General features: G+C 43.3%; 1 protein-coding gene across 24 annotated transcripts in view; it reads left to right on the forward strand.

The window, feature by feature from the left end:
* Map4 (microtubule associated protein 4) overlaps nt 1-26,802 on the forward strand; it is a 167,489-nt gene that overhangs the window by 138,358 nt on the left and 2,329 nt on the right. For 9 of the 24 annotated variants that reach the window (XM_048795399.1, XM_048795400.1, XM_015489331.2 and 6 more), the window contains 10 exons: nt 7,700-7,806; nt 9,108-9,326; nt 12,971-13,145; nt 14,060-14,119; nt 14,221-14,510; nt 15,789-15,902; nt 18,069-18,161; nt 23,689-23,770; nt 24,614-24,726; nt 26,517-26,706. In XM_048795399.1, the coding sequence (XP_048651356.1) occupies nt 7,700-7,806; nt 9,108-9,326; nt 12,971-13,145; nt 14,060-14,119; nt 14,221-14,510; nt 15,789-15,902; nt 18,069-18,161; nt 23,689-23,770; nt 24,614-24,726; nt 26,517-26,706 (1,443 nt within the window). The remainder of the gene's footprint in view (nt 1-7,699; nt 7,807-9,107; nt 9,327-12,970; nt 13,146-14,059; nt 14,120-14,220; nt 14,511-15,788; nt 15,903-18,068; nt 18,162-23,688; nt 23,771-24,613; nt 24,727-26,516; nt 26,707-26,802) is intronic. The other 15 variants (XM_048795404.1, XM_015489328.2, XM_015489330.2 and 12 more) reach the window with 9 other exon arrangements.

Genomic DNA, 26,802 nt, shown 5'->3' on the forward strand with positions numbered 1-26,802 from the left:
TGACTCACAGGCTTGTTAATGGGGGTTTAAAACATTCATTTTGTTTGTTAAAGAAAAAGAAAAGAAAAAAAAGTCTATTCCTGGGACCTGTTTTTCTATTCCTTTCAATACATTTTTATGATTTTTTTCCTCTGAAAATAAGAAACGTGTTTTTCTAGAGAAGTATTAAGCAAAACTAGACCCTTAAAGGAAGGTAGATTTGTTTCTTTAACGGAGATAGGTAGAGAAGCTTTTACTTCCTCTGTAGTTTCTTATGACTCCAAGATTATAAGAATTCAGGTCCCTTATGTGGTTCCGTGCTTCCAGCTGTGGCAGAACTGTAAGATCCTCATGGATGGGATTCTGTCATCTTTCCCCAGCTGCTCAGTTCAGTGTCATGTACTCTCTAGGTGGTAATAAGTGAAGACTTTTGTTGCAGAATAGGTTCATTCCAGTTCATTCTAGCTGAAGTTCATGCTGATAGAAAAAAATTCCAAATGTCTGACAAATCCACTGATCCATTCACCTGATAAATGTTTGCTGACTCTGCTAAACACTATGTAGATAAAATATATAAAGATTTGTTCATTCAACATGCCTACCATATGCCAGTCACCATCTAGGAACTATAAATTGTTCTTGTCATCAAGCAAGTTAAGATCTAATTGAGGAGGAGAAGTGTTAGAGAGTTGCGAATTATGGAACCTTTTTTGGAGGAGGTGGCATTTGTGCTGGGCTCCAAAAATTTGGGTGCCTGGCATTGTAGAAGGAAGCCTTCCAGGCAAAGGAACTCATATAAGTGTGAAATCCAGACAGCTCATGTGAGGTAAAGAACAATCAGTAGTTTCAACGGGACACTCTTATAAGGATTATTTGACTACAAAGAACAGAAACACAGGAACTCAAATTCATAAAAAATATCTATTGACAGGGTACACAAGAATCTGGAGGAATCCAGTTGCAGGAAGTGTATCTGGCTTGTAGCTATTGTCTGTCTGTCTCTTGGGATCTCTACTTCTCTCTGCACTTGTGCTCCAATCTTTTCCCCTCTGGAAACTGTTTTCTTCATTTCCTACCTTTTGCTTTCTTTGATGCCTTGATGCCGCCGGTCTGCCCGGGACAGGACAATATTGGGCTGCTATTGTTTGGGCTCTGTGGCCAGCTTGTACTGCTCTGTATCAGAGACCCAAGATTGCTTGATTGCAGTTTCCATGTCTTGGTTCATATTAGAGAGTGAGCAGGGAAATAACATCTATTGGCCCAGCTTGGTCTGGTGAAGTTGGCATAGGTGGATTTGATTGGCTAAGACTGGTTAAAAAGACTTTTTTAACCAGTCTTAGCTAATTAAATCCACCTATGCCATTGACCTGGAGGCTTCTCTACAGAAGAGAATATGGGCTGAGCAAACAATCCAAAGCAATCTGTACAGCTATGGGAAGAAATAATGGGAGAAAAATCTAGAAAGTTATATGGTATTCAGTCTTGCCAAGTTTCAGATGCCCCACTGAGAAGTTTAAATTTTACTACTCTGTTCTAAAAACTGTGGTAACTGCCTATGACAGCAAAATAAAGTAGCCCAAGGTCACCTTTGGGAAGATTCACCTATTCCCAGTATATGAGAGAAATGGAAGAGGTAAAAATAACTGGAATTGGAAACTGGATGTTGGTATGAGAGAAAAGAAGATATATGAGTCAGAATTATTGCTGTGATTTTGATCCTGGTTTTTCTAGCAGGCAGTAAGTAGTACAAGCTTTAGAAAGATAACAGAAGAGAACAGTCCTGTTAAGGAGTTCTGTTCTAGAAATTCATTTGTGCAACTCTGGTGACAGAGTTTAGCAAGTGCTCTAACCATTGCTTGGTATGCGTATCCCTGAAATAAGGTAGAATAGTCTCCATGAGGGAGGCAGAAGTTTTCTCTTTACATATAAGGACATATATTTGTACAGCTGCGTTTCTATATCATAGGCAATCAGACTTCATGAAGTATTCATGTTGTTTACTGAAAAATCCCATGCCTCCTGAAAAATATTTATGGTGATCTGGAACCAACAGCAAGTCGGACATTTAAGAAGACCTTCCTTCAGCAGACTATAGAACACAAGCATTATCAAACTTGCACAATGGTTGGGTTTGTCTTTTTTTTTTTCCTTTTTTTCTTTTTGATACCAGGGATTGAACCCCAGGGGTGCTTAACCACTGAGCCACATCTAGCCCTTTTTCTTCTTTGAGACAGAGTCTCCCTAAGTTGCTGAGGCTGACCTTGAACTTTATCCTCCTGCCTCAGCCTCCCAAATCATTGGGATTACAGGCATGCACTTCTAATGCCTGGCTCTTTTTTTGGACATGTGGTCTTGTTATATTGCCCAGGGTATTCTTGAACTCCCCATTCTTCTGCTTCAGCCTCCTGAGTTGCTGGGATTACAGGCATTTACTACCAAAACTTAAAGTTTTGACTAAAAATACATATGGTTCAGACATCAAAAAGTACAAAAAGCTCCACATTAAAAAACCTCCTACCAATACAAGATGGTGTCAACTCACTTTTTCCTACTCCTCCCAGTAAATATAACCAGATACTCTGGGGATAATTTAACTGAATTCCATGAAGGAATCTGAAAGGTGGAAAGAAGGCAGACTGCGTAGGGATCTCAGGACTTGATTAACAGTACTACACTGGGGATTGAACACAGAGGTGCTCTACCACTGAGATATACCCCAGCCCTTTTTATTTTTTAAGACAGAGTCTTGCTGAGTTGCCAAGGCTGCCTCAAATCAGATCCTCCTGCCTTAGCCTCAGGTGGAGATTTCTTTTTTAATCTTCTATATATCTCTGACCGTGTACTGGAAAGGCCTGAAATCTGGAATTACCAACAAACAGACCAGAATAAAAATAACGGAAGGAAGGAAGGGAGGGAGGCAGAAGGAAAAAGAAAGAAAAGCCTGCTTTCTCTTGCAAAAATACTAGGAAAGGGCCCAGCAAAGATCTGCTGGTGAACCCCATGTCCCTACCCACACCTAGCTTAGGCTTGGTTGGCTGTAGATGCTTTGTCAGGGAGCATATGAGGACCTACTAATTGTGTACTTCACAGTCAGCAGGAACTGTAGACCTGATCCACCCACATTGGCAGGAGTTACAGGGAGGCCCATCCCTTGCCCTTTACCAGGTGGACAGCACCATCAGTACCTATAAGCCTGGTATCTAGCAGCCCTCTGTCTATTGGCAGAAGGATACCTTGATAGGTTTCCTCTATCTCCTTTCCTCTAGCAGCAGAAAACTTTAGCCCTGGTAGGTACTTCCCACCCTCAGCAGCCCTGTGAGATCAAACTTCCCACCCAAGCTGCCAGAGAACAGACCAGGAGAAGTTATCTTCATTCCATGGCTACATTATCACTCAGCCCCCACTTAGTGATACTTCCTTAGTGGCCCAAGGAATTGCTTTCAGCCCTTTCAGGCAGTACCAGTAGGGATTAAGAGCCTCAGCAGAGCCAGAACACGGTCAGTCAGAACTGTATTGCAGGGACACTGAAAACAAAATTTCCACTAGAACTATAACCATAGCCTAAATATTAAATATAAACAGGATGATTACCTGCTAAAATAACAAAATTAAAAAAAAAAAAAAAAAGCCAGGTATAGTGGCCCATGCCTATAGTTCCAGTGATTTGGGAGACTGAGGTAAGAGGATCACAAGTTTGAGGTTAGCCTCAGCAATTTAGACTCAAAAAAGGCTGAGGATGTAACTCAGTGGTAAAGCATATCAGGTTGAATCCTCAGGACTGTAAAAATAATAGCAACAAAAATAACAACTTTTATAAACTAAAGACAAAGAGAACAATTTTAAAAACAACTTTAGGGGAATATCAGTTTAAATGACAGCATTTTTTTTTTTTTAAACCAGAAACTATGGAGGGCAAAGGAAGTGACACAGTGTTTTTCAAGTGCTTAAAGAATTGTCAACTGCAAATTCCATGTTTGGTAAAACTGTCTGGGATTGAAAGGGAAATAAAGCCATTCTTAGATAAAGGAACACTAAGGGTATTTGTTGCTAGTAGAGATATCCTTAGATAATGGCAAAAGGAAGCTCTCCAAAAAGAAAAAAATAGGACAACTCAGAGGCTTAGAATTTTGGAAATGAAAGAACAACAATGGGATGAGTATAACTAGGGGTAAATTTAATAAACTATTCCCCTGATGAGTTTTTAAATCTATATTAGATATTTGAAGCAAAAATTATAAGATCTTCTGATGTAATACTCAGTATATGAAGAAGAAATACTAAGATTTTATTTATTTTTTTTTAAATGTTTATTTTTTAGTTGTAGATGGACACAATACCTTTATTTTATTTTTGTATGGTGCTGAGGATCGAACCCAGTGCCTCATGTGTGCTAGGCCAGCACTCTCCCACTGAGCCACAACCCCAGTCCCACTAAGATTTTATTTTTAAAAGGTAAAGGATTATAAATAATGTTAGGTTTCAGTTGTACAAAGTAATGAAACATTGACACAGTAGACTATATGTGTATTGTATGTAATATCTAGAACAACAGAAATACAAAGTAATATATTTAAAACATTAAAAATAAAAAAATTGTTCAAGTAACCCATTGGAATGCTAGAAAAGAGAAGAAGAATGAGAAACAAAAGGAACGGTTAAATAATAAAGTGTCAGATTTAAATAAGCCCTAAAATATTAATAATTGAAGTGCAGATGGTCTGGACATTACAATGAAAAGACAGATTAAAAGAGTATGCTATCTCAAAAAATTCATGTCAAACATAAGAACATAGATAGGCTGAATGTAAAAATTACAGATGCATGCCTGTAATCCTGCAGCTCGGGAAGGGAAGGAGGATCACAGGTTCAAACCAGCCTCCGGCAATTTGGTGAGGCTATAAGCAATCTAGTGAGACCCTGTCTCAAAAATAAAAATGGCCAAGGATGTGGCTCAGTGGTTAAGCGCCCTAGAAAAAGCCTGGTGCAGTGGCATGTGCCTATAATCCCAGTAATTCACGAGACAGAGGTAAGAGGATTCCAAGTTCAGGGCCAGCCCTGGCAATTTAGGAAGACCCTGTCTCAAAATTAAAAGGGTTGGGGATTTTGCCTAGTGGGTTTTGCCTCCTGGGTTCAGTCCCCAGGGAGGGATCAGAAATCAGTAATATTGTAAATAAGAAAATAGAGAAAATCAGTTAAACCAAAAACTTATTCTTTTTATGATATCAGTGAAAATGACAAATCTTTGACAGAACTGACATTAAAAAGAGAGAAAGCAGAAATCACAAATATAGAAATGAAATTGGGTATCACTTCCGCTATTAAACTAATAATTAAGTTCAGCATCCCAAAATAAATAAACCATTTATTTGAAAACCATAAATTACTCAAATGCAACCAAGATGAAATAGATAACCTGGGTAACCATTAAAGGAATCAAATTTATAGTTTAAAAGCTTCCAAAGGGTACACAGGACTTCCCTATATACATCTTTACAACTTCCTGAGAATCGGAAAAGTTTTAAGAATCGCAAAAGCTTTAAGACTCCTAAGTTCCCTAGTTTCGTGTCCTGTCCTACCCCGACCCCATCCGTAAACCCTTTAGGTTGCTGTTGGTTTGATTTCTAATGGCCCTTCTGAAGATCCTTTTAAAATACACATACAATCCGTGCATAACACGTCTGTAATCCTAGCAGCTCAGGAGACTGAGGCAGAAGGATCATGAATTCAAAGCCAGCCTCAGCAAAAGCAAGGCCCTAAGCAGCTCAGTGAGCCCCTGTCTCACAGTAAAATACAAAATAGGGCTGGGATATGGCTCATTGGTTGAGTGCCCTTGAATTCAGTGCCTGGTACCTCCCCAAATAAAATACACATACAAATGTATTTATAATACTAAATTTTCCCCATCCCTTTCTAAACAAATAGCTTCATGTTATACCTTCTGTTGTGCGTCTTGTTATTGTTTTTTTTTTCCACTTAATAGGAGCAATCTTTAACATTCATAAAAGAACATCTTCATGCTTTGTTATTTCAGATCCATAATACTTTAAGCAGTTTTTTTTTAAGAGAGAGAGAGAATATTTTAATATTTATTTTTTAGTTTTCTTTTTTTTTTTTTTTAAATAATTTGTATTTATTTTTATTGTTTAATTTTCGGCAGACACAACATCTTTGTATGTGGTGCTGAGGATCGAACCCAGGCCGCACACATGCCAGGCGAGGGCGCTACTGCTTGAGCCACATCCCCAACCCTTAAGCAGTTTTCTATTAATGGACTTCAAAAGGTTGTTTTAGTTCTTTGCCTTAGAAGCAATTCTCTGGTGAAACACCTACTATGCTTCCCACTTTGCAGGTGTGTGAATATATCTCTAATATAAACTTCTAGAAATTAGATTTCTGGACTAGAATTTACCTTGTAATTTTCAGAGCCACTGAGAGAAATGCCTTGCAGTAAGTCACATCAGTTCACATCCCTACCAACAACTTGTTTCCTCTTCTTGTCCCCCCAAAATTATAGAATTTTAGGATTTTTTTTACACTATTAGGTTAAAATGGCATTTCATTGGCTTTCAATTTTTTCTTACCACAACTAAGAGAAACTTTTCATATTTCAAAAGATTAACTATAGTGTGTATGTGTGTTGGTATTAAGATTGAACCTGTGGGTACCTAACCACAGTGCCATGTCCTTAGCCATTTTTATTTTTTATTTTGAACAGGGTCTTGCCAGATTGCTTAGGGGCCTCACAGAATTGGTGAGGCTGGCCTTGACCTTGCAGTCCTCCTGTCTCAGCCTCTTGAGTTGCTGGGATTATAGGCATGCACCACTGCAACTGGCTTGTGTTCATATTCTTTTGATCATTTTTTTTCTCTTGGCTTTTGGTCTTTGTAAAAGAGTTACTGATTAGGAGTAGTTATTTATATAAAAAGCTATTTGTCTTTGATATAAGATTTACAAATTTTATTTCTGTTAAACATTTATCTTTTATTGTCTTTTTTTTTTTTTTTCCCCTATAGTCATTCTAGATTTTCTGCCATTTACAAAGACCCTTCTCTCACACCAGGGTTATAAATTTCAGGTATTTTTGTGCTTTGAGGCATAGCCCTGTTGAACTCTGAAGTAACCCCTCTACTCTGCCTTAGGCACAGTAGATTTTATTTCTGGACCTGAGTTTGGTTGCATGGATCTCCTCGCCTTGTTGGAAATCTAGGTCACTGCAAGAACTAGAGCAAGAACTTATCTCTCATCTTCCATAAAGTGATTCTTTACAGGGAAAGGAAGTAAGGGGAGGATATTAGATGATCTCTTGGCTCTCACCCCATCTCTTAGCAACTTTTATTCTAAAAGATAGATTGGTGAAAGAGGTTTTTTTTTTTTCCCTTGTGTGTTCTTAGAGCAAATGGTTAGGTGACAACCTTTTGCTGGTCTCCAGGGAAGAGAAAAGAAACTTTAAGGACCATTTCTTTCCACTGATCATTTGTACAAGTCCTACTTAGATTGCTTTCTCCACAAGGACAACTTCCCTGAATCTTTGGAATCTAAAATTGTCCTCTACCGCAGCGAGAACTTAGGAATCTTGTCCACATTACGGCAGCATAGCCCTGTGAATTTTTTTCAGAATGAACTGCTAGTTAGTGGTTTGCTCTGCTAAGCCTTGAATTTTCAAAAAATGGATGTTAAAAACATTTGCTTAGAATAATTCCCATTTACTTCCACAACTTAGGAATAGCCAGGCCAGAAGAAGGAAAGGCTGCTGTGAGTGTGACCGGAAATGACATCACTACCCCACCAAACAAGGAACTCCCACCAAGCCCAGAGAAGAAAACAAAGGTAGGTGCCAGAATGGTGATTATTTTTTATTCTTTAGGATAGTACCTTCTGCTATTATTGCTTGAATCATGAATGTAGTTTCTTTTTTCTGAGCTTATTATGAGGCCATCCTCAGTTTGGATCCAGTGCTTAGAAAATATCTTATATTCCCATTTTACCATAGTAGCCTAAGATTTAAATTTTCTGCCTTTCACTATTTTACCTTATATAGCTATAAAAATGTACTATAGAGGTTGTTGCTGCTTCCCTTAAGAATAACAAAAAGAACAATTGCAGAAGTATTCTGAAATCTGTGTTCATGAAAAGGGAATGCAGATTTTTAAGGTATATCATAGCTTTAGACCCTTACTTGTACTTAGTGCGAAGTTCAAGGCTACACTTTGGGATGTAGTGTTGTTGCCCCATCAAGGTACAGGCAATAAAAGGCAGACCAGAGTATACCTGTACTCTCAGCTACTCAGGAGGCTGAGACAAATTAATGAGTTAGAAGCAACCAGGGCAAGATAGCAAGACCCCATCTCAGGAAAAGAAAAAAATACAGATAATAATGCCTTAAACACTTGCTGATGATTTTCTTTATAGAATTATTGTAGCCCCCAAAGATGTTTAATAATGTAAAGCTATTACTGAATTTAAATTTTCAGATGCCAAACTGCTAGACTGTAGCCCTGTCATTAAGAAATAACTCCCATAGGACTGGAGGGTGTAGTTTAGTGGGAGAATTTGTGCTTAGAATGGACAAGATGCTGGATTTCATCCCAGGACTGAAAAGAAAAGAAAAAGAGGGACTGTAGATGTAGCTCAGTGGTAGGATGTTTGCTGAGTATGTGTGAGATCCTGAGCTTGATCCCTATCACTGCAGGGAAAAAAAAAAAATTGGTGGCACATACCTGTAATTCCAGCAACTCAGGAGGCTGATGCAGAAGGATAGCATGTTCCAGGCCAGCTTCAGCAATTTAGCTAGACCCTGTCTCAGAATGGGAAAAAAAAACTAGGGATGTAGCTCAGTGGTAAAGTGCCCCTCGGTTCAATTCCCAGTGAGAGAGAGAGAGAGAGAGAGAGAGAGAGAGAGAAAAACAAAGAGAGAATTCCCAGTTTTGTGTTCTGTGGTCCCTCTCCTATTTACTGAGCTCAGAAGAAAGGAATGCTAATTTTCAGTTGCATCAATCTTCATTGCTTATAATTTTACTTTGAATTGTGCAATTTATACTTTTTTAATTTGTTTTTATTCTTTTCTGTGTGTTTGATGTTGGTCTTTAAAAAAACCTTTTTAAATAAAATAAAAAATCATCAACCTAAAGCCTTTGGCCACCACTCAACCTGCAAAGACTTCAACATCGAAAGCCAAAACACAGCCCACTTCTCTCCCTAAGCAGCCAGCAGCGCCCACCACCTCTGGTGGGTCGAATAAAAAACCTATGAGCCTTTCTTCAGGCTTAGTACCAGCTGCCCCACCCAAACGCCCTGCTGCTGCCACTGCCAGGCCTTCCATCTTACCTGCAAAAGACGTGAAGCCAAAGGTAAGTAGTGACCCAAATACTATGCCTATGTCCATGTCTCATAGGCTCTTGTTGCCACCGGATGATGGACTCAGACTGGTGGAATTAGGAAAAGACAAGGGGAAAAGAAGGGTACTTTGGAAAACAGTCCAGGGACCCAGTGATGCAGCCATAACACTCTGAAACCCTTTTATTCTTTTTATCTTTCCTTGCCCTGGTTGGAGGCAATATCCCATCTATGGTTGGAGGTAATCTACAATTGGTCCTCCTCCTTTGTCTCAACTAACTTCTCCTCATTCTTTACACTTATGTGCTTGTTAATTGGTTTCCCCTCCTCCACATATTAATCAGACTTTTGGTAAAATACCCCTGCCAAATTTGATTATTTTCTTTTCTCTTTAATCATCCTGCAGAAGAGAATTTTGCCTATTACTTCAGCAATATACTGGCTCTCTCAGCTGATCTCAGCATGTTCCAGCATCATGTGACAACTTAGTTTGCTTTTGGCATTAGGACACTTCTCACTTGGCTACTTCTAATATTTTCCAGTTTTCCAGGTCACCCACCCTCTTTATAACCCAGAAACCGGTCACATTTAGAGCCACAGTAGCTTTACAGAATTGTTCCAGGGAGAAAGTATGGGTGGAGGCTGTGGCTGCCTTCCTTAAACTCTTGCTTTTTTGAAAAGAGCTTTTAGGTCAGCCTCATGATACTCTTTAAAAACATGGTGGCAAATAAGTTATCTTGTTAATTTAATCTTGTAAAGAAAACTGGTTGGGCTGGGGATGTGGCTCAAGCGGTTGCGCGCTCGCCTGGCATGCGTGTGGCCCGGGTTCGATCCTCAGCACCACATACAAACAAAGATGTTGTGTCCGCCGAAAACTGAAAAATAAATATTAAAAAATTCTCTCTCTCTCTCTCTCTCTCTCTCTCTCTCTCTTTAAAAAAAACAATAATTAAAAAAAAAAAAAAGAAAACTGGTTAAGGGATGGGGATATTGCTTAGTGGTGAAATGCTTGCCTAGTATTTGCAAGGCTCTGGGCTTCATCCCCAGGATTGCAAGGAAGAGAGAAACAGAAAAAGGAAGGGAGGAAGAAGGAAAGGGAAAAAGAAAAGTAAAGAAAGGAAGGAAAAAACAAATCTGGTAGAATTTAGGAATTGTAGTCTAGATTGAAACCCTTAAGAAATAAGAAATCCTATCATAGACTAGGAATAATAAAAGCTTAGAAAGCTTTTTCTCTGGTCCTCATTTACCCAGGGGGCAAATGTTTCTGGATCCTTAGAAACAATTTATGTAAGTATGAGATTAGAGGGAAGGTGACAGTATCCATAGTGCTACATCCTCCCTGAGGCTTCTGGGGAGCAAGAAGAGGGTATAAGGAGGAGGGAAGCTGTCAAGTGAAGTTTCACTCAATAATAATAATAATAATAATAATAATAATAATAAATGAATGTACTATTATTAGTTTTTTCATATCATAAATTTCTTTCTCTTTCTTAATTACCCACATAACACAGTATTAATATTTTAATTTTATAGTTGAGGATGCTTAACTTAACCTTCATTAAATCACCTTCCTAAAGTGTGTGCTGATAAGTAGTAAAGCCAGTGTTGGTCTAACTCCAGAACTGTCCTGGTACTCAGGGGCCTGTACAGCACTGTTTTATTATGGCTTTTATTTATTTTTTAACATAAGGATCAAGGAAAACTAAAGTATATAATTTCTACTCTGATTTAGACAGAAAGATTTATAGAAACAAACAAAGACAAAGAAAACTCTAGTCAGGAAAACAAATAGGTCTCTGATTCTGGCAGAGGAGAAAATATAAATTGAGAAACAGCAAAATAACTGCAGTTACAAAGTGCAGGCTGGTCCTAGAACTTGTTAAGGCAATGTTAAGAGATTGATGTCTAAAGGATGCTATATCCTTTTCGGCGGGGGAAGGGTCCTGGGGAGAGTTTTAGTCTGGAGGTGCTAAATCCCAATCCTTTTTTTTTTTTTTTCATTTTTTGTTGCCAGAGATTGAACCCAGGTCCGCTTAACCACTGAGCAACATTCTCAGCCCCTTTTTATTTTGAGATAGGGTCTTCCTAAGTTGCTGAGACTGATCTTGAGTTTAAGATCTTACTGCCTCAGCCTCCCTGCTTGCTGGGATTACAGGTGTGCTCTCCTTTAGAGATCTCTATCCCAAGTAACTTGTACTAGTATATTTATGTAATCATGATTGCTTTTACTACTTCAATAGTAAAAGCAATCATGATTGAATAATAGTCATAATCTGTAAAGTTTGAAGAAGACCCCAGAGAGCATCTGGTTAGGGTCTTTAATTTTATAGCAATCAGAGGGAACTCCTCTGCAAAAAATCCTACAAAATGTACTCTACAGAGCAAGTAGCAGAACCAGTTCCTCTGATTCCATTTTTCAGGTTCTTCACACCATTGACCTGCATTGGCACACTCAGGCTGGATTTGATTGGATGCCAGCCTTTAATTTCTGTGCACCTCCCTAGCCGACTCGCCACTTAAACATTATCCTCCTTGTCTCCATGAACATCCTGCTCTCTCTCTGGCTGTTTCTCTTGTTTTAAAAACCTGGGCCCACTGTGTCTGTGGTTTGGCTTCCTCTCTTGAGTAACATGGTATATTTGCTTATCAAAATAATGTCTGTGCTGGGGCTGTAGCTCAGAGGCAAAGTGCTTGCCTAGCATGCGTGAGGCACTGGGTTTGATCCTCAGCACCACGTAAAAATAAATAAAGGCATTCTGTCCATCTATAATAAAAATAAAAAATAAAAACTTTAAAAAAAAGTCTTTATCCCCTGTTCCTGTAGACAACAGGTTAAATTGATACTTTCCATTCCTCAGTAGTGATATGTTCCCAGCTTCCATGTAAGAGAAACTTGAGTGGCCCAGATGCTTTACATTCACCCTGAAGAAACTTTTCCTTCTGCTCTCAATTCCCAGCTGTGACACTAGTGCTTCTCACCCACTCTGTTGCCTGGGCCTGCCCCTTTCCATTGTCTCTGTTCAGAGATCTAGCATTCTCTATTCCCTGGTATTACATGTTCTCAAAGCTAGTCTTTAGTGATGCTCTTGTAATTTCTTTTATGTATATGTGCAAATAAAGCTCAGGAGGGACTCCATGATTTGTCTGAGAACATACAGTGAATTAGGGTCCACACTAGTGCTGCATCTCAGGCTTCTGACCTGGTTTGGTTGTAGTTTCTCCATCTGCAGCAGCCCTAACCTTCTCAGCATTCTCTGGGGGTATGTTAGCCAAAGGAGTGGCTGAATTTAGCTAAACAACACTTTTAGTTTTTGTTTTGCTTATGTGTTTATTTAATCTTGTCTAGTGAGGTACTTCTTTATAGTGGATTCTGTAGGCCGTGGCGTGATATACTTTGAGAGCTTTTCATTCACACTGCCGTGAGGTAGTTTAACCTTGTTTCCTAACTTCAGATCATAGCATCCTAGGTGACCAACTTCTTACTTTGTCTGGAGGACTTTGTTCTTAGAGCTATGTATATTTTCCATTCAGTAGGTGTCACACCCATAGTGTCCTCCACCCCTATTCTCTGGTGCATGCTCACATAGAACCCTCTTGTGGTATTTCTTCTGTGATTCTTGCTGACCTGCAGCCCTTATTCCTGCTGTTCTATTTCTAGTCCATTGCAGAGGCAAAGACTCCTGAGAAGCGGGCCTTACCATCCAAGCCCACCTCTGCCCCAGCCCTCAGACCTGGACCCAAGAGCACCCCAGCTGCTCCGAAAGCTACTGCAGCTGCCTCAGCTGCGCCAAGCAATAGAAGTCCCCCCATGCCACTGCCCAAACGGCCCACTAGTGAGTATTACCTGTGCCTCCTTCCCAGGAGAACCAGTGAGAAGGGGCCTTGTCCCCACACTAGCTACAGCTGGCACCACTGGCTGTGTGGACCTGCTTATGCCATTCCTCAGTGGGTGCACTGCTCAGTGGCAGCGTGATGGGCCTAGTTTCTTAACAGTTCTTGAGCATTGTGTGAGCTTAGCAGTTGCGTGTATTCAGAAAAATTTTGAGTGGAGGGTACTGTCATGAACTCCCAGGTAGAATTTATTGTTCCTTTCTTAGTGATTCCACAGCTCCCAGTATTTAGTTACCATCAGCTTATACGATGAGAAGAAACAAGCAATTCAGGGCTGAGAGTGTAACTCAGTGATAGAGTGCTTGCCTAACGTTTACAAGGCCCTTTGGTTTTTAGCACCACAAAAGAACAAAAAGAAAATAAAAGAACCCAGTGCAGTGGCAAATGCCTGTAATTCCAGTAACTTGGAAGGCTGCGTCAGGAAGATAACAAGCCTAGGCCACTTAGTGAGGACCTGTCTCAAAATTTAAAAAGAAAGGCTGGAGATGGAGCTCATGGCTTGCTTAGCATGTGTGAGGCCTGTAGTTTAATCTCAAGTACAACACACAGAGGAACACAGAGAAGAGAGAAAGAAAGGAAAGGGAAATTCAATTTTATGTATTGATGACCTTCTTGTAAGACCATATTGAAGACATTGTCAGGACTTCAGAGAAGAATAAGACACAGTGCCTTACCTTCTGAACTACATGGAGTTGAGGACTTTACAGGACTATCTAATTTACTATTCTATTCCAGAGACTAGCACAGTCCCTGGCTCAAAGTGGACATTTAGTAATTGTTGAAAGTGATAAACCTCAGCATCAGGTGAGCCATTCAGTAGGTCAGTTGGTTAAATGTTTTATTAATGTTTGTGCAGCCATTAAGACTGAGGGGAAACCTGCAGAAGTGAAGAAGATGACTGCAAAGTCTGCACCAGGTAACATCCCACCCCCACTCGGATCCCCACCTCTCTGTATCTTTACGATTCCCCTTTGCTCTCCCCATGAACCCTTGCTACCTCTCACTCCTACCTTGCAGCTGACTTGAATCGTTCAAAGACCACCTCCACCAGTTCTGTGAAGAAAAATACCACTCCCACTGGGGCAGCACCTCCAACAGGGGTGGCTTCCACTCGAGTCAAGTCCACTCCCACACCTCCCCGGCCTTCTACAACTCCCATGGACAAGAAGCCCACCTTAGCCAAGCCCAGCTCCTCTGCCCCCAGGCTGAATCGCCTGGCCACCAATGCCTCTATCCCTGATCTGAAGAATGTCCGCTCCAAGGTCGGCTCCACAGAAAACATCAAGCATCAGCCTGGAGGTGGCCGGGTGAGTTCAGAGAGCTTAAGGTTCTTGGCATGCTAGCCCTTGCTTCTCCACTGCCACACCCAGCCACCAAACAAGTGGGACTGTTAGGACATTGGATTCAGTGTCAGGGAATTTTAGCCTGGGCTCTGTAGTGGGCTTTACCCCAGCAGCAGGGAAGGGTGGACCCAGCTCTGAGCTTTCTTTTTGCATCTCAGTCAGAGGGGCTTCCAGTTCTTATGGTTGGGGTTTAGGTTTTTTGCTTGAAGGCAAAGGATTTTCCTGTTTTACAAAGGAAACAGAGGATCCCTCAGAGACCTTGAGGGTGAGAGACAATGATCTAAACCCAGGTTTTCCTGGTCTTACCCTGCACAATAAATGTTAGGCTAGGCAGAAGGCAGCCTGACTTGGGTGGAGTCTGTCTGAAAGAGGACTGAGGTGACCTCTTGTGGCCAGGATGAGTTATGCTACAAGCCTCTGGCTTTCCAAAACAACAGGATTATGCTGGGAGTACAGTTAAGGAAAAAGATAGCACTTCATTTCAAGAATGTTCTGGTTGTGTGGATTCCAGAACTGTGTGTTAACTGTTAGCAAGCATGGGTGCTCAATGTGTGGAAAAGTTGATATCAGAAGTCCATTTGAGACTGTTCAAGTCCCTGGAATAGTAACCTCATCTCTTATATTCTTACTGGCACTTAAACTATACCATCATCATCCAGGGTACGATACTTAAATTCCTTCAATTCAGAGCTTAAAAATTGAGGAAGGAGGGCTGGGGTTGTGGCTCAGTGGTAGAGTGCTCGCCTAGCTCCTAGGCTGTGCTTTTCCCTATCTTTTTGCTCTTCTTAGGTTCAGAAGATCTTGAATAACTTGGTCTGTGGATTGAATTATTTTCTATTCAATTATATCTGAAGAATATGACACTTCCCGTCACCTGTGGCCTGGCAGCTCACTTAGGGTGTATCAGAACATTAGATGGAAGGACATCATGATTTGAAAAAACACACCTCATACACATTCAGGAGAAAATCACTAATTTGGTGTTCTCAGCCTTCCTTTGTGCCTTTTTTCTCCGAAAGTGGCATCTTGATCTCTTCCTCTGGCTGAGATTTTGGCCTGCAGCTTTTCCACTCAGAAATCTCTGGCTTGGTGTAGCCCAGGAAACGTGTATGTTCTTTCTAGCAACAAAGGTGGTGCTTCTACCTGGGGGCCTGGACTTGAGTTCCCTGCTGCCTTCTTTTCTTGGCATTTGGACTCTCATCCTCTTGGTTTGAAATTTGCCCTCCCTTTATCTCCATCCAGGCCAAAATAGAGAAAAAAACAGAGGCAGTGGCTACAACTCGAAAGCCTGAACCTAACGCAGTCACTAAAGCATCCAGCCCCATTGCAAGTGTGCAGAAACCGCCTGCTGGGAAAGTGAGTTCTGTTTAGACTTCCCTCTGGGGAAGTAAAGATGGTAACACTTTTCTTCCAGCATGAGTCATTTTCTCTTCTATTATACGTTTTTCCTGTCCTTGACTAGTTTCTACTTCTTTCCCATGTTCCTTCCTCTGCTTGATGACTCAGCCATCAGAAAGTTTTTTTTTTATTATTCCTGAAAGCTAAGAGAGTGGGAGCCCATTAGCCCCTTGAGGACTATCAGCTCAGCTGAATAGAATGGATTTAAATGCTTTCAGTCACTTCCTTCACGCTGACCTTGATCTGAAACCTATCCACTATGTGTAAAAACATACAGGACACCCAGGTTCTTTCTCATAAGACAGGGCACTGGTGATTTTCCAGTACCCAGAACTCTGCAGCCCATTCTCTAACTTGAATTAGAAGGCCTTTCTCATAAAACTGCTGAATGTGGAGATAGTTTCATTTGTCCTGATTCCTCAGGTAACCTCTTAACTGAAATTTGTGATGCTCATCCCCAGTAAAAACCCACCTACGTCTAAGGAATAACAGCATCTCCTGGAGGGTAGAGGTTCCTTCCTCTATCTCCACACCCTGGAAGCAGGCCCCTCCGACCTACTGTGGGTGGGCCTCTCTGGCCAATGGATGCCTGGGCTTCAGCCCTTAGGGACCAAAAAACTCATACAGTGCATGTGTAGTAGAGAGGAGGTAAAGAAGGTTGTACCATGGCTTCTGGTCCCTGGCTCAGACAAGAGCTCATTCAGAAGTAGTTTTCTAACCAATTATTCATCGGTAAAGTTGTGAAGAAGGAAGACTGGGGTTGTAGCTCAGTGGCAGAGCACCTTGCCTGGCATGGGCAAAGCCCTGGGTTCGATCCCCAGCACCACAAAACAAACAAAAACGGTTGTAAAGAAAGCAAGAAATGACAAGGTATGCTGTGACAACCTATACAGGTTCGAGTTTCTCGTGGTGGGTTTCTGTATTCTGTGGGGAACTCTGCAGTCTGGGGGCTGCACCATTTGCACAAACCCTCCAGCTCTGAAGCAAAGGAAGGAAGCTGGCAAGTATTCCTTGTTTTTGTTTTTTTTTGGGGGGGGGGTACTGGAGATTGAACTTAGGGGTACTTGACCACTGAGCCACATCCCCAGCCCTATTTTGTATTTTATTTAGGGACAGGGTCTCACGGAGTTGCTTAGGGCTTTGCTAAGTTGTTGAGGCTGGCTTTGAACTGGAGATCTCCTGCCTCAGCCTCCCGAGCTGCTGGGATTACAGGTGTATGCCACCCAGCAACTATTCCTTCTCAAGAAGGCCCAAGAAGAATTCTTTGTTACAAACCTGAGAGCCAACACCTGTGTTGCTCATTTCCAGGGAACCATTTATATACAACGCAGTGGAATTGTGCATCTTTAACAGCCACCATTGAGCCTGTTCTCTTTGCACTTGAAACTCACAGGGCATAGGATTTAAGCATCTGGAAGATTCAAGAAACTGTTTTTACTCTCAAATCAAAAATAAGTCTAAACCTAAACCCCTGTTGCACTGTGTTTTCTCAAGCCCTTAGACAGATGGATTAAGTTTCTGCTGAAGCTGAAGTCTATGCTTCCCCAACGCCAATGTCCAAGTTTGTATACCCATCTTCATTCTTATATGAGTAGTGTCTTTCCTTCTGTTAGTATCAGATCTGTGCCCTGGTAGCCAGCCGCCAGTGCTTGTCAGATCACTCTTTGCTTCCAAGGGTGAGTCTGGCTGTAGTAATTCCAGGGCTCAGATTCAAGGGGTGAGCAAGTCCAGAGGATCAGGACTCTGACAGAGTAGAACCAGTGACAGTATGCCCAGCTCATGGGGAAGGGGCATGCCAAGAAGATGGATGGGTGGGTGTGGGCATAAGGGGCCTGCTGCTGTCTGGGCCTTGGGAGCCACAGCCCAGCTCTATAACAACCACGTAGTGCTTGTGCAACAACTGCTTATGTCCTCGTGTTGTTTGTTCACCTTTTCACTCTCTTTCTTGCTCTTTCTAATCCCTTTCCTGTGCTTTTCCACACTGTTTTGCCGAAGGTGGGGGCAGAGGTTTAACAGTAACTCTGTTGCTCATTGTGATCATATGTGGACTCACAGCCTGCCTTGTGTCAGATCTAACCAGCCCTCTCCCTTTGTGTTGTTTTTTTCTGTTCTCTAACACTCCAGGTCCAGATAGTCTCCAAAAAAGTGAGCTACAGCCATATTCAGTCCAAGTGTGGTTCCAAGGACAATATTAAGCATGTCCCTGGAGGTGGTAATGTAAGTATAAGCTCTGGCCAGTTGGTATCTGAGACATAGCCCACTGTGGGGAGCCCTGGGGAAGATTCAAGAAACTGTTTTTACCCTTGAATCAAAAATAAGTCTAGACTAAACCTAAGGACCCCCTGCTCTTACAGACAGGACCACAGTGGCCTGGCCTGGGGCTTTCTGCAAGAAGCAGTCCAGCCAATTGAGGGGAAACCTCAGGGCTCAGAAGTGTTTGGACTGGGTGTGTCCCAAAACATCATCCAGTGACATTCATGTGTCTCTTCTCACTCCAGTGGGTGAGAGGCTCTGGGTTTTTCCTCCACCTATGTCAGAGACCTAGTGTGAGGGGAATAGGCCTATTGACTCTATTGTATTTGTGCCTGGGATGCACAGGTCTGTGTACGTTTGTAGCTCCTGGGGAGTACCTACGCTGAGACAGGTATCCAGATCTTTACAAGGTCCATTCTTGAATCCTTGTCATTATAAAATCAGAGAATTAACATTTTCCTCCTACTCCTTCTCTGCTTTTTCATTTCTTTTATTATTCTACCTTCTCTCTTTATTTCCCTTCCTTTTAGAACTCTTCTTTCACTACCTTCTTTTCCCTTTTCACTTTCTACTCTTTCCTCCCATTTTTCTCTTTTCTAATCCCTTCCTTCTTTTGGTCAACTTTTTCTGCCTTTTCTTTTTGTCGTCCTTTCCTCTGTTCCATCAGAATACCTACCTTTTATCTTCTGCTGTCCTGTGCCAACACTGTGATCTATGTTAGGGTCATAGGTGATTCCATGTACAAGGGAGCTTCTGATGCAGGGAGATACTGGGCAGTCTCATTTAGTATGTGAAGAAAATGCTGTGTTTTTTTCACTTCTCCCTGTGACAGTGCCTAGTTAAGCAGGATTCTGCAGGGCGGTGCCAGGGGCATGTCATGGAGCCATCCACGGGTAGCCCTGCCCTCTCAGTTTCTCTTGTGTTCATTCGGTTCCTTCTCCTTACTGACCTGAGCTGGGTTAAGTTCTGTCCTGCTTCCCCTTTCCTTTTCCCACTCTGTGCCCTGCTCCTCTAATTATACCCATGGCCTACAAACAGCCACCAGCAGTTTTATTATGAGAAATGTGTCCCTAAAGCATTCCTTCTTGCCCCTGGCAATGCTCCCTGTCACAGGCTCCTCCTAGTCTTTTCTTCCCCAGCAACTCTTCCTGGTCTAGACTGAAGCAGTCTTTGACCAGACAGAGCCTGGCCAGCTGGTGTTGGCCACACATTAACCAACCTCGGGGTGGAGTCAGCTGTAGTGGCTGAATCTTTGAAAGGCAGTTTGTGCTTGAAGTGGGAGAGAATCAGCCTAGGAGCCCCACCCCCACCCCCAGATAGGCATTGACACTAGCTTTTCCTCTTGGGTTCTTTGCCTGGGTAGAAACAGACCAAACAGTTATCCCAGATCCCAGTGAAATTGGTTCTCGTGTGCATGAGATGTGGACATTGATTTATACAAAATAAGAGCTCTGAGAGCAGTTATCAGTTAGTCAGCACCATACTATATGTCCATGACTTCAAACAAGAGTTTTTTTGAGGGTAATTGTGCTATTTTATTTTTGTTTTGGTAGTGGTAACGGTCCTTTTTGTTTTTTAAGACAATGTCTTCCTGAGTTGCTTAGGCCCTCATTAAGTTGTGAGGCTGCCCTCAAACTTGGATCTTCCTGCCTCACTTCCTGAGTTGCTGGGATTACAGGTGTGGCTGAATGTGCTGTTGTAAAGCATTTTCATTTTAGGAGGCTTCCTTAGAGAGTATTGGGAAACTGCTTGTGAGCAGTGTCTCCAGGTGAGATGATGAAGGTGAATACACTGGTCACCAAGGACAGTAGAGTCCTTAGTTCCTCTACAGCTTTCTTTAGCCCCTCCTTAATGCCACCCTAAACAAACATGTCATTTAAAAATGGTGGACTCACCGCGTAGTCCTAACAGTATGTTCCCAATAATAAACATACCCACAAGCACGGCGCAGTGGTGCATGCCTGTAATCCTAGCAGCTTGGGAGGCTGAGGCTGAGGATCCAAGTTCAAAGCCAGCCTTAGCAACTTAGCAAGGCCCTTAGCAACTCAGTGAGACCCTGTCTCTAAATAAAATGTACAAAAAAGGGCTGGGGATGTGGCTCAGTGGTTGAGCACGTTCTGGGTTCAATCCTCAGTACAAAAAAAAAACAACATACACACACATACATAGAGTTACTGCCACAATGAGAGACTTGGAGCAAGATTCCAGTTAGTCCTCCTCACTACAAACAAATATCCCTTGATGAGAGCCAGGGGACTTCAGGGGAAGGGAGAACGTGATGTGTTCATGTATTGAATATACCAGCCTTCTTCTGTGGATGTTCCCAGTTTAAGATCTTATGGCAGCCTTGGTTCCATTTCACCCTTAGGCAGAAAATGGGTGCCCAGACCTGTTGGCAGCTGACTTCCACAGCATACTCTGGGATCTGTGTTAGGCCTGCAGATTCTCACAGAGTGGTGCATCCTGAGGAAACATACAGATAGAAAGAGGGGCAGTGGATGCCGTGGCATATGAAGAAGGTGTCCTTCAAAAGACAGACATGGCTTTGCTGGCTGTCAGGCTTCCCTAAGGAGGGCATACTTGGGCCACCCTGGGAAGGAGGCATACATCTTAGGCTAGAAAGAGTACATGGTTTGGAAGCTAGAGCACAAGGTAGTGGTGAGTAGCCAGGGAAGGAGAGGAGCTGTATCTTAGAGGTGGTGGACCTTGTTAACTAAATGGGCTAAGTTAAGCTTTTTAAAACTTTTTATGGAAAATTTTTATATTTTATTATTTTTGAATCCAGGAACACTTTACCACAGAGCCACGCCCCTATCCTTATTTTAGTTTTTATTTTGAGACAGGGTCTTGCTAAATTGCTGAGGCTAACCTCGAACTCTTAATCTTCCTGTCTCAGCCTCCTGTGTAGCTTGGACTACAGTTGTACACCACTACACTTGGAAATTTTCAAACATACAAAAATAGAAAAAAAAAATGGCAAAATGAGCTTGATATACAAGTTAGGCTTTGTTTAGTGTTTTCTTGGCCAACACTGGGTGACTGGTGTTTGCCCACCCTAGTTATTTGGATGCCAATCCTAGATATATCACTCAACTAAAAATATTTTATTGTATAAGTTTAAAAGATAAGGACTCCTAGGGCTGGTTTGTGGCTCAGTGGTAGATCATTTGCCCAGTATGTACAAAGCACTGGGTTCAATTTGCAGCACTGCATATAAATAAATGAATAAAATAAAGGTTTACTAACAACTAAAAAAAATATTTAAAAAAGATAAGGACTCCTTAGGCTATATTGAGATAAATGGGGCATCATGGTATATACCATAATTCCAGAGACTCAGAAGGCTGGGGCAGGAAGATCACACTTTCAAGGCCAGCTTCAGCAATGTAGTGAGACCCTCAGCAACTTAGCCAGACCCTGTTTCAAAATAAAAATAAAAGAATGCCCCTGGGTTCAATCACCAGTACCCTCCCTAAAAAGAATGCCTCTGTCCCTCCTGTGAAGACCAAGAGTGGGGAGCTATGTGAATGTGGACTCCATGGCCCTCTCTCTGAGTTGGCCGTGTCTGCCCCTGACAAATATAAACAAGAGACTTTTTTCCAACCCAGACAAAGTATTTACTGCCGTGATTTAGCCACCAACTCCATAGCTGGGGAGTTTCACCTCCTGGGAGCACGTATTTAGGGGGGAGTGCATAGAATGTGTCATAAACCCCATCCTCGTTGGAGATATGAATATATATAAATATCTGTGGAATGAACCATGGCCCAAAGAGAAAAGAAGAATTTTTTTTATCTGGGCAAAACTTCAGCTTTTGGGGAAAGATAAGTAAAGTAGAGGCTGTGTGTTTGCGCAGTGGCTGCTTCTCTGTATTTGATGTGGCATGGGTGAAGTAGTTACTCTACAGTTCACATTGGTGACCCTTCAGAGACGGTGTGTGGAGAGAGGGAGTGAGGCTAGAACCTGGGAAGGCTGTGGAGAAGGGTGGGAATGAGAATGTGATGGCCTACAAGGGGAGGAAAAACACGAGCAGAGCTCCAGAGGCAAGGGCAAGAAGAGCTCAGGCAAGCGACCATACAGGTAGTGACTGCTAGACCCCAGGCTGTGGGTAGAAGTATAAAAATACAGCAGTCACCGTGTCTTTCCTCCTGGAACACAGTGGAGGACATGCTTCCTGACACTGAAGAAAGAAAGACAAGCCCTAAGAAAGTAGCTACCTGTCTAACAGATTGTTCAACCAAGATGGTGTGGCACCTGCTTGCAGAGCCCAGAGGGCCACTGCATGAAAGAATTGATCATATTGGAAAACCAGGCTCTTCTTCAGTCCTGGGGCCACTCTGAGAAACCATGAACTCCTCGTCAAGGAACATTGAAAGTACTCCTTATCTGTTAATATTGTTTACTATATTGACTCAAAGATGTGCCATCAGTCCCAATACTGAGATGCTTTTCCAAGGCTCCTGATGGACAGGCATGGATAAAAGTCTGATGACCATCTTAAAAGCAGAACCAAGTGTAGAGGACATCCAAACCAGTCTCCAACCCAGGGCATATCTGTTCCATGATTCATTTGGGATGAATAACTTTATAAGGCACTTCATCCTTTCAATTATTTACCAAACATGGACAGATAATCAGCTGAGTAATAGACCCTGTGTGGAGGCTTGCATGGAGCAGAAAACATATCAAGCATAGCACAGCATCTCAAAAACAAGCAACAACAGTAACAACAACAACAAAAATAAATACCTGAAAACAGTCTCAGTCTTTGACCATGTGGCCAATCTTCTGGGAATCTTGCCCAAAGGAGATATCAAGAGTCACAAACACTTTGCATTTGCAAAGATATTAACTGCTGCCATGTTTATAGAAGTGGAAAATAGGCAGTGGCCTAAATGGTCAATATTAGGAATAGGGTTCAGTTTACACAGCATGTTACAGCTTGTTCCATGGCATTTCTTTGCATTTACTATCTTTCTTGGGAAACTACTGACGACACAGAGTTGGTACTTGCAGAATCATATGGGGTTGTTTGTCAGCTGCAGGGAAGTGCATTGCAAAGAACTGGAAGGAAGTATGCCAAAATGTTACTCCGGTTCTCTGGGTGAGGAATAGATGGGTAAGATTTTGAGGTGAAACAAAAGGAACATTTCAAGAGAGTCTTAATGTTGGCTTTTGAGCCAACATTTAGGAAGTAGAGCCATTTGAAGGGTGCCCAAATGGTCTGCAGGGAAAACTGAACATGTTTCTGTGTTAGAGAGAGACAAAAAAAAGAAACAGTAGTCTGGTCTCTGGGATGTGATCAGAGATGAAGAGCAGGACCCCAGGATAAATTGAAGGCTCTTTTAAGCACTTTGGGACCCTGTCCTTGAATAGACGGCGGGGGGGGGGGGGACCTTGGCTGTGGGAAGATGATGAGGGCAGTATGGGTTTGGCCCTAACATCATACCCTCTCTCTGAGGTAGTAATTTCTTCCTTTTCTTCTCCCTAGGTTCAGATTCAGAACAAGAAAGTGGACATCTCTAAGGTCTCTTCCAAGTGTGGGTCCAAGGCTAACATCAAACACAAGCCTGGTGAGTGGAATCTTTGTGCCCACGGACACTCTCCAAGCAGATGGTCCTGCCATGGGTCTGCTGCTGCCTCTGGCTGGGGAGGTTTCCCGCGATGAAGACTCACGGAGCCAACTAAATATTCTCATCCTGTCCCTGTCATTCACTAACTTGGTGGCGACTTTGAGCAAGGGACTTCTCTTTTCCATCAGCTTTAGTGCCTGCCTCAGAAGGGATTATCAGAACCCCTGATAGAACATTCATGTCAATTCATGGAGGCTCTAGCTGAGAAATGCCACCTGGAAGGGTTAGGTCAAGGGAGTTACCACCCTGTCAAGAGAATCACAGGCACTGTTGTCTGGGCCACTGTAGTGAGTTCGCCCTGCAGTCTGTGTTCTGCATGCCAAGCACCAGGCCTGGTCAGAGCTGTACAGGCTGCAGCCTGGCACTGTGGGTGTGGATGAGGATGGCTGTCCCTCCCTGATGGAGAGTATCTCAACCCTACTCAGTAAGAATAGCCCTATTATGGGACTGGGGTTATTTATGGCTCAGTGGTAGAGTGCTCGTCTTGCATGGGTGCAGCACTGGGTTCAATCCTCAGCACCACATAAAAAAATAAATAAATAAAGTAAAGGTATTGGGTCCGTCCACAACTAAATACACACACATACACACACACACACACATACTTTTTTTTTTCTTTTTAAGAAAAAAAGAATAGCCCTATTATGACAAGCCTGTTCACGGGGCCTCCTCAGAGCCACCCAGGAGCAGGTTACATTTTCTCCATTTCTAGACTGGGCACATAGCTAGATTGCTGTTTCAGTTCTCCACCTGCTTAAGTGATCAATTCCTTTCTGATTCCAGGTGGGGGAGATGTCAAGATTGAAAGTCAGAAGTTGAACTTCAAGGAGAAGGCCCAGGCCAAGGTGGGATCCCTGGATAACGTGGGCCACCTGCCTGCGGGAGGTGCTGTGAAGGTAGCGAGTGGGTCACTGAGGGAACAAAGCTGGGGAGGGGGGTGACTGTGCAGCTAGGATCAGGGTCCAGGCAGGTGGGCACCTGTCACCGCCCCTCAGTCTCTTCAGGAGTCATATCTTCACCTACACTATTGCTGTTTTCCCATCATCCACCATCAGTCCTGAGCAAGGCAGGAGAGGTGAAGAGGCCCAGCCACCTCTCACCTGTCAGCTGGTGGCAGAACCTTGCCCATGGGAGCTGTGGCCTGCCTTATGGAGCCCAACCCAGCCGTTTTCACATGACACACAGTTGCCTGCTTGTCTTATGGAGGGGGATGCGGTATCTGCTCCATGTCAGGTTCTATTCTTGGCCTGGGTGCAAGAGTCTGCGTTTCCAGCTGCCAGTGACAGCAGATCTGGCGTGACCTTGGACCCTGCCTCTGGATGGTCTGCTCAGGTCACCTACCCAGGGCTCTGGGAGAGAACTCAGGTGGCAAATCTCCCTTCTTCAGCACTGGCCAGGCCTCTTCTCCCTTCCTGCCCTCTCCTTTCTCCTCCCTCCCTCCTTCCACTGTTCCATGAGATACTATGTGTGCCCTAGATGGTGTCTGTCCTTTGTTCCAAGACATGGGTGGATGGGGGACCTTGGGAGCAGTGTCCTGCAGGCTTCCAAGCAGGAGGATGCTGCCTCGATTCAGGGAAAGCTGAGCAAAGGGCAGGGGTGAGAGTGACTGCTCTGGCCATCCCTCCCTCTGTGTCTGCGAGCCTGTGCTGGTCCATGCCCAGCCCACCCTTCCTTCCTTTCCATCCAGATTCCAGGCCCACTCGGGTTCGGTGAACATTTCGGGGGAGGGTCCTTGCTGAGGATGCTGTTCCAGTCTTCTTCTGAACCAAGTCTGTCTCAGTGGGACATTAATTGAGGTTTGGCCTATTGTTCAAGGCCACATAGCCAGCAAATGTAGACTATTATTCACATTTGGGTCTTTCTGACCGTAAGCCTTATGTTTTTTTTTTATTTTTTATTTTTTTTTTATTCAGTTGTATCCCTTTATTATTTCTGGCATTATTTTTCTAACATGTGGACCTGTTTTTTTCTCTGTTGTGATTAAAAACCAAATAGAATTCTCCATTGTCACTTTTTAGGCACTCTGGGACACCAGTGTTCAAGCTCACTGGTGCCTCCCACTGTTGTTCCCTCTTTTGTACTTTATCCCCACCAAGTGTTCAGTGTCCCCCAGATTTCCTCTTTCTATGATGCTGTTCGAGTCCCCAAAGCCTCCCTGGCTCACACTTCCTTGTGTCCAAGGGCCCCAGAATGTGCCCAACACAGAAGAGGCTGTATATCGGGGGATGTGACCACATAAATGAGCAGGCAGGTCCCGATGGGCTGCTGAGCACCCTCCTGTGCATGCTATGCAGGGCTGGTCTGGGATTGTGGAGGATCAGAGGTGGCAATGCAGTATCCCCTCTTCCCAACCAAGTCCAGGCCCAAGCTCCAGGTCACCCTTTCCGGCTTGCTGCTGTTTGTCCTGATAGCCCTTTTTATTTGATGCTGGCCTTAGTGGGAAGTCTAGCCTCAGAGAGGCTTCATAAGGCCCTGTGCTCCACAGAGGGGCTCCCAGGGCATATCACCAGACCGCTGGGTTGGGTGGGGAGCGGCGGGCAACCGTCCAGATTCTCCAGGTAACTGTGCCTTGAGCTTGAACCAGTGGGTGCCGGGCAGTGGGGCTGTGTGTGAGACCCTCCACCATCACCCATCTCACTCCCTCCCTGACTGACCCCACATTGTCTCCCCCACTGTTTCATTGTAGACTGAGGGCGGTGGCAGCGAGGCCCCTCCGTGTGCGGGCCCCCCCGCTGGGGAGGAGCCGGCCATCTCTGAGGCAGCACCTGGAGCTGGCGCCCCCACTTCAGCCAGTGGCCTCAGTGGCCACACCACCCTGTCGGGGGGTGGTGACCAAAGGGAGGCCCAGACCTTGGACTGCCAGATCCAGGAGACAAGTAAGTGGCTGGGCTCGGCCTGAGGGCCTGCCAGGGGCCCTGCCACTGGCTGAAAATTGAAAGTCCTTTGTTTTTTGACTAGAGTGTGGCCTAAAT

This window comes from Marmota marmota, unplaced genomic scaffold, assembly GCF_001458135.2.
Source record: "Marmota marmota marmota unplaced genomic scaffold, marMar, whole genome shotgun sequence".
Lineage (NCBI taxonomy): Eukaryota > Metazoa > Chordata > Mammalia > Rodentia > Sciuridae > Marmota > Marmota marmota.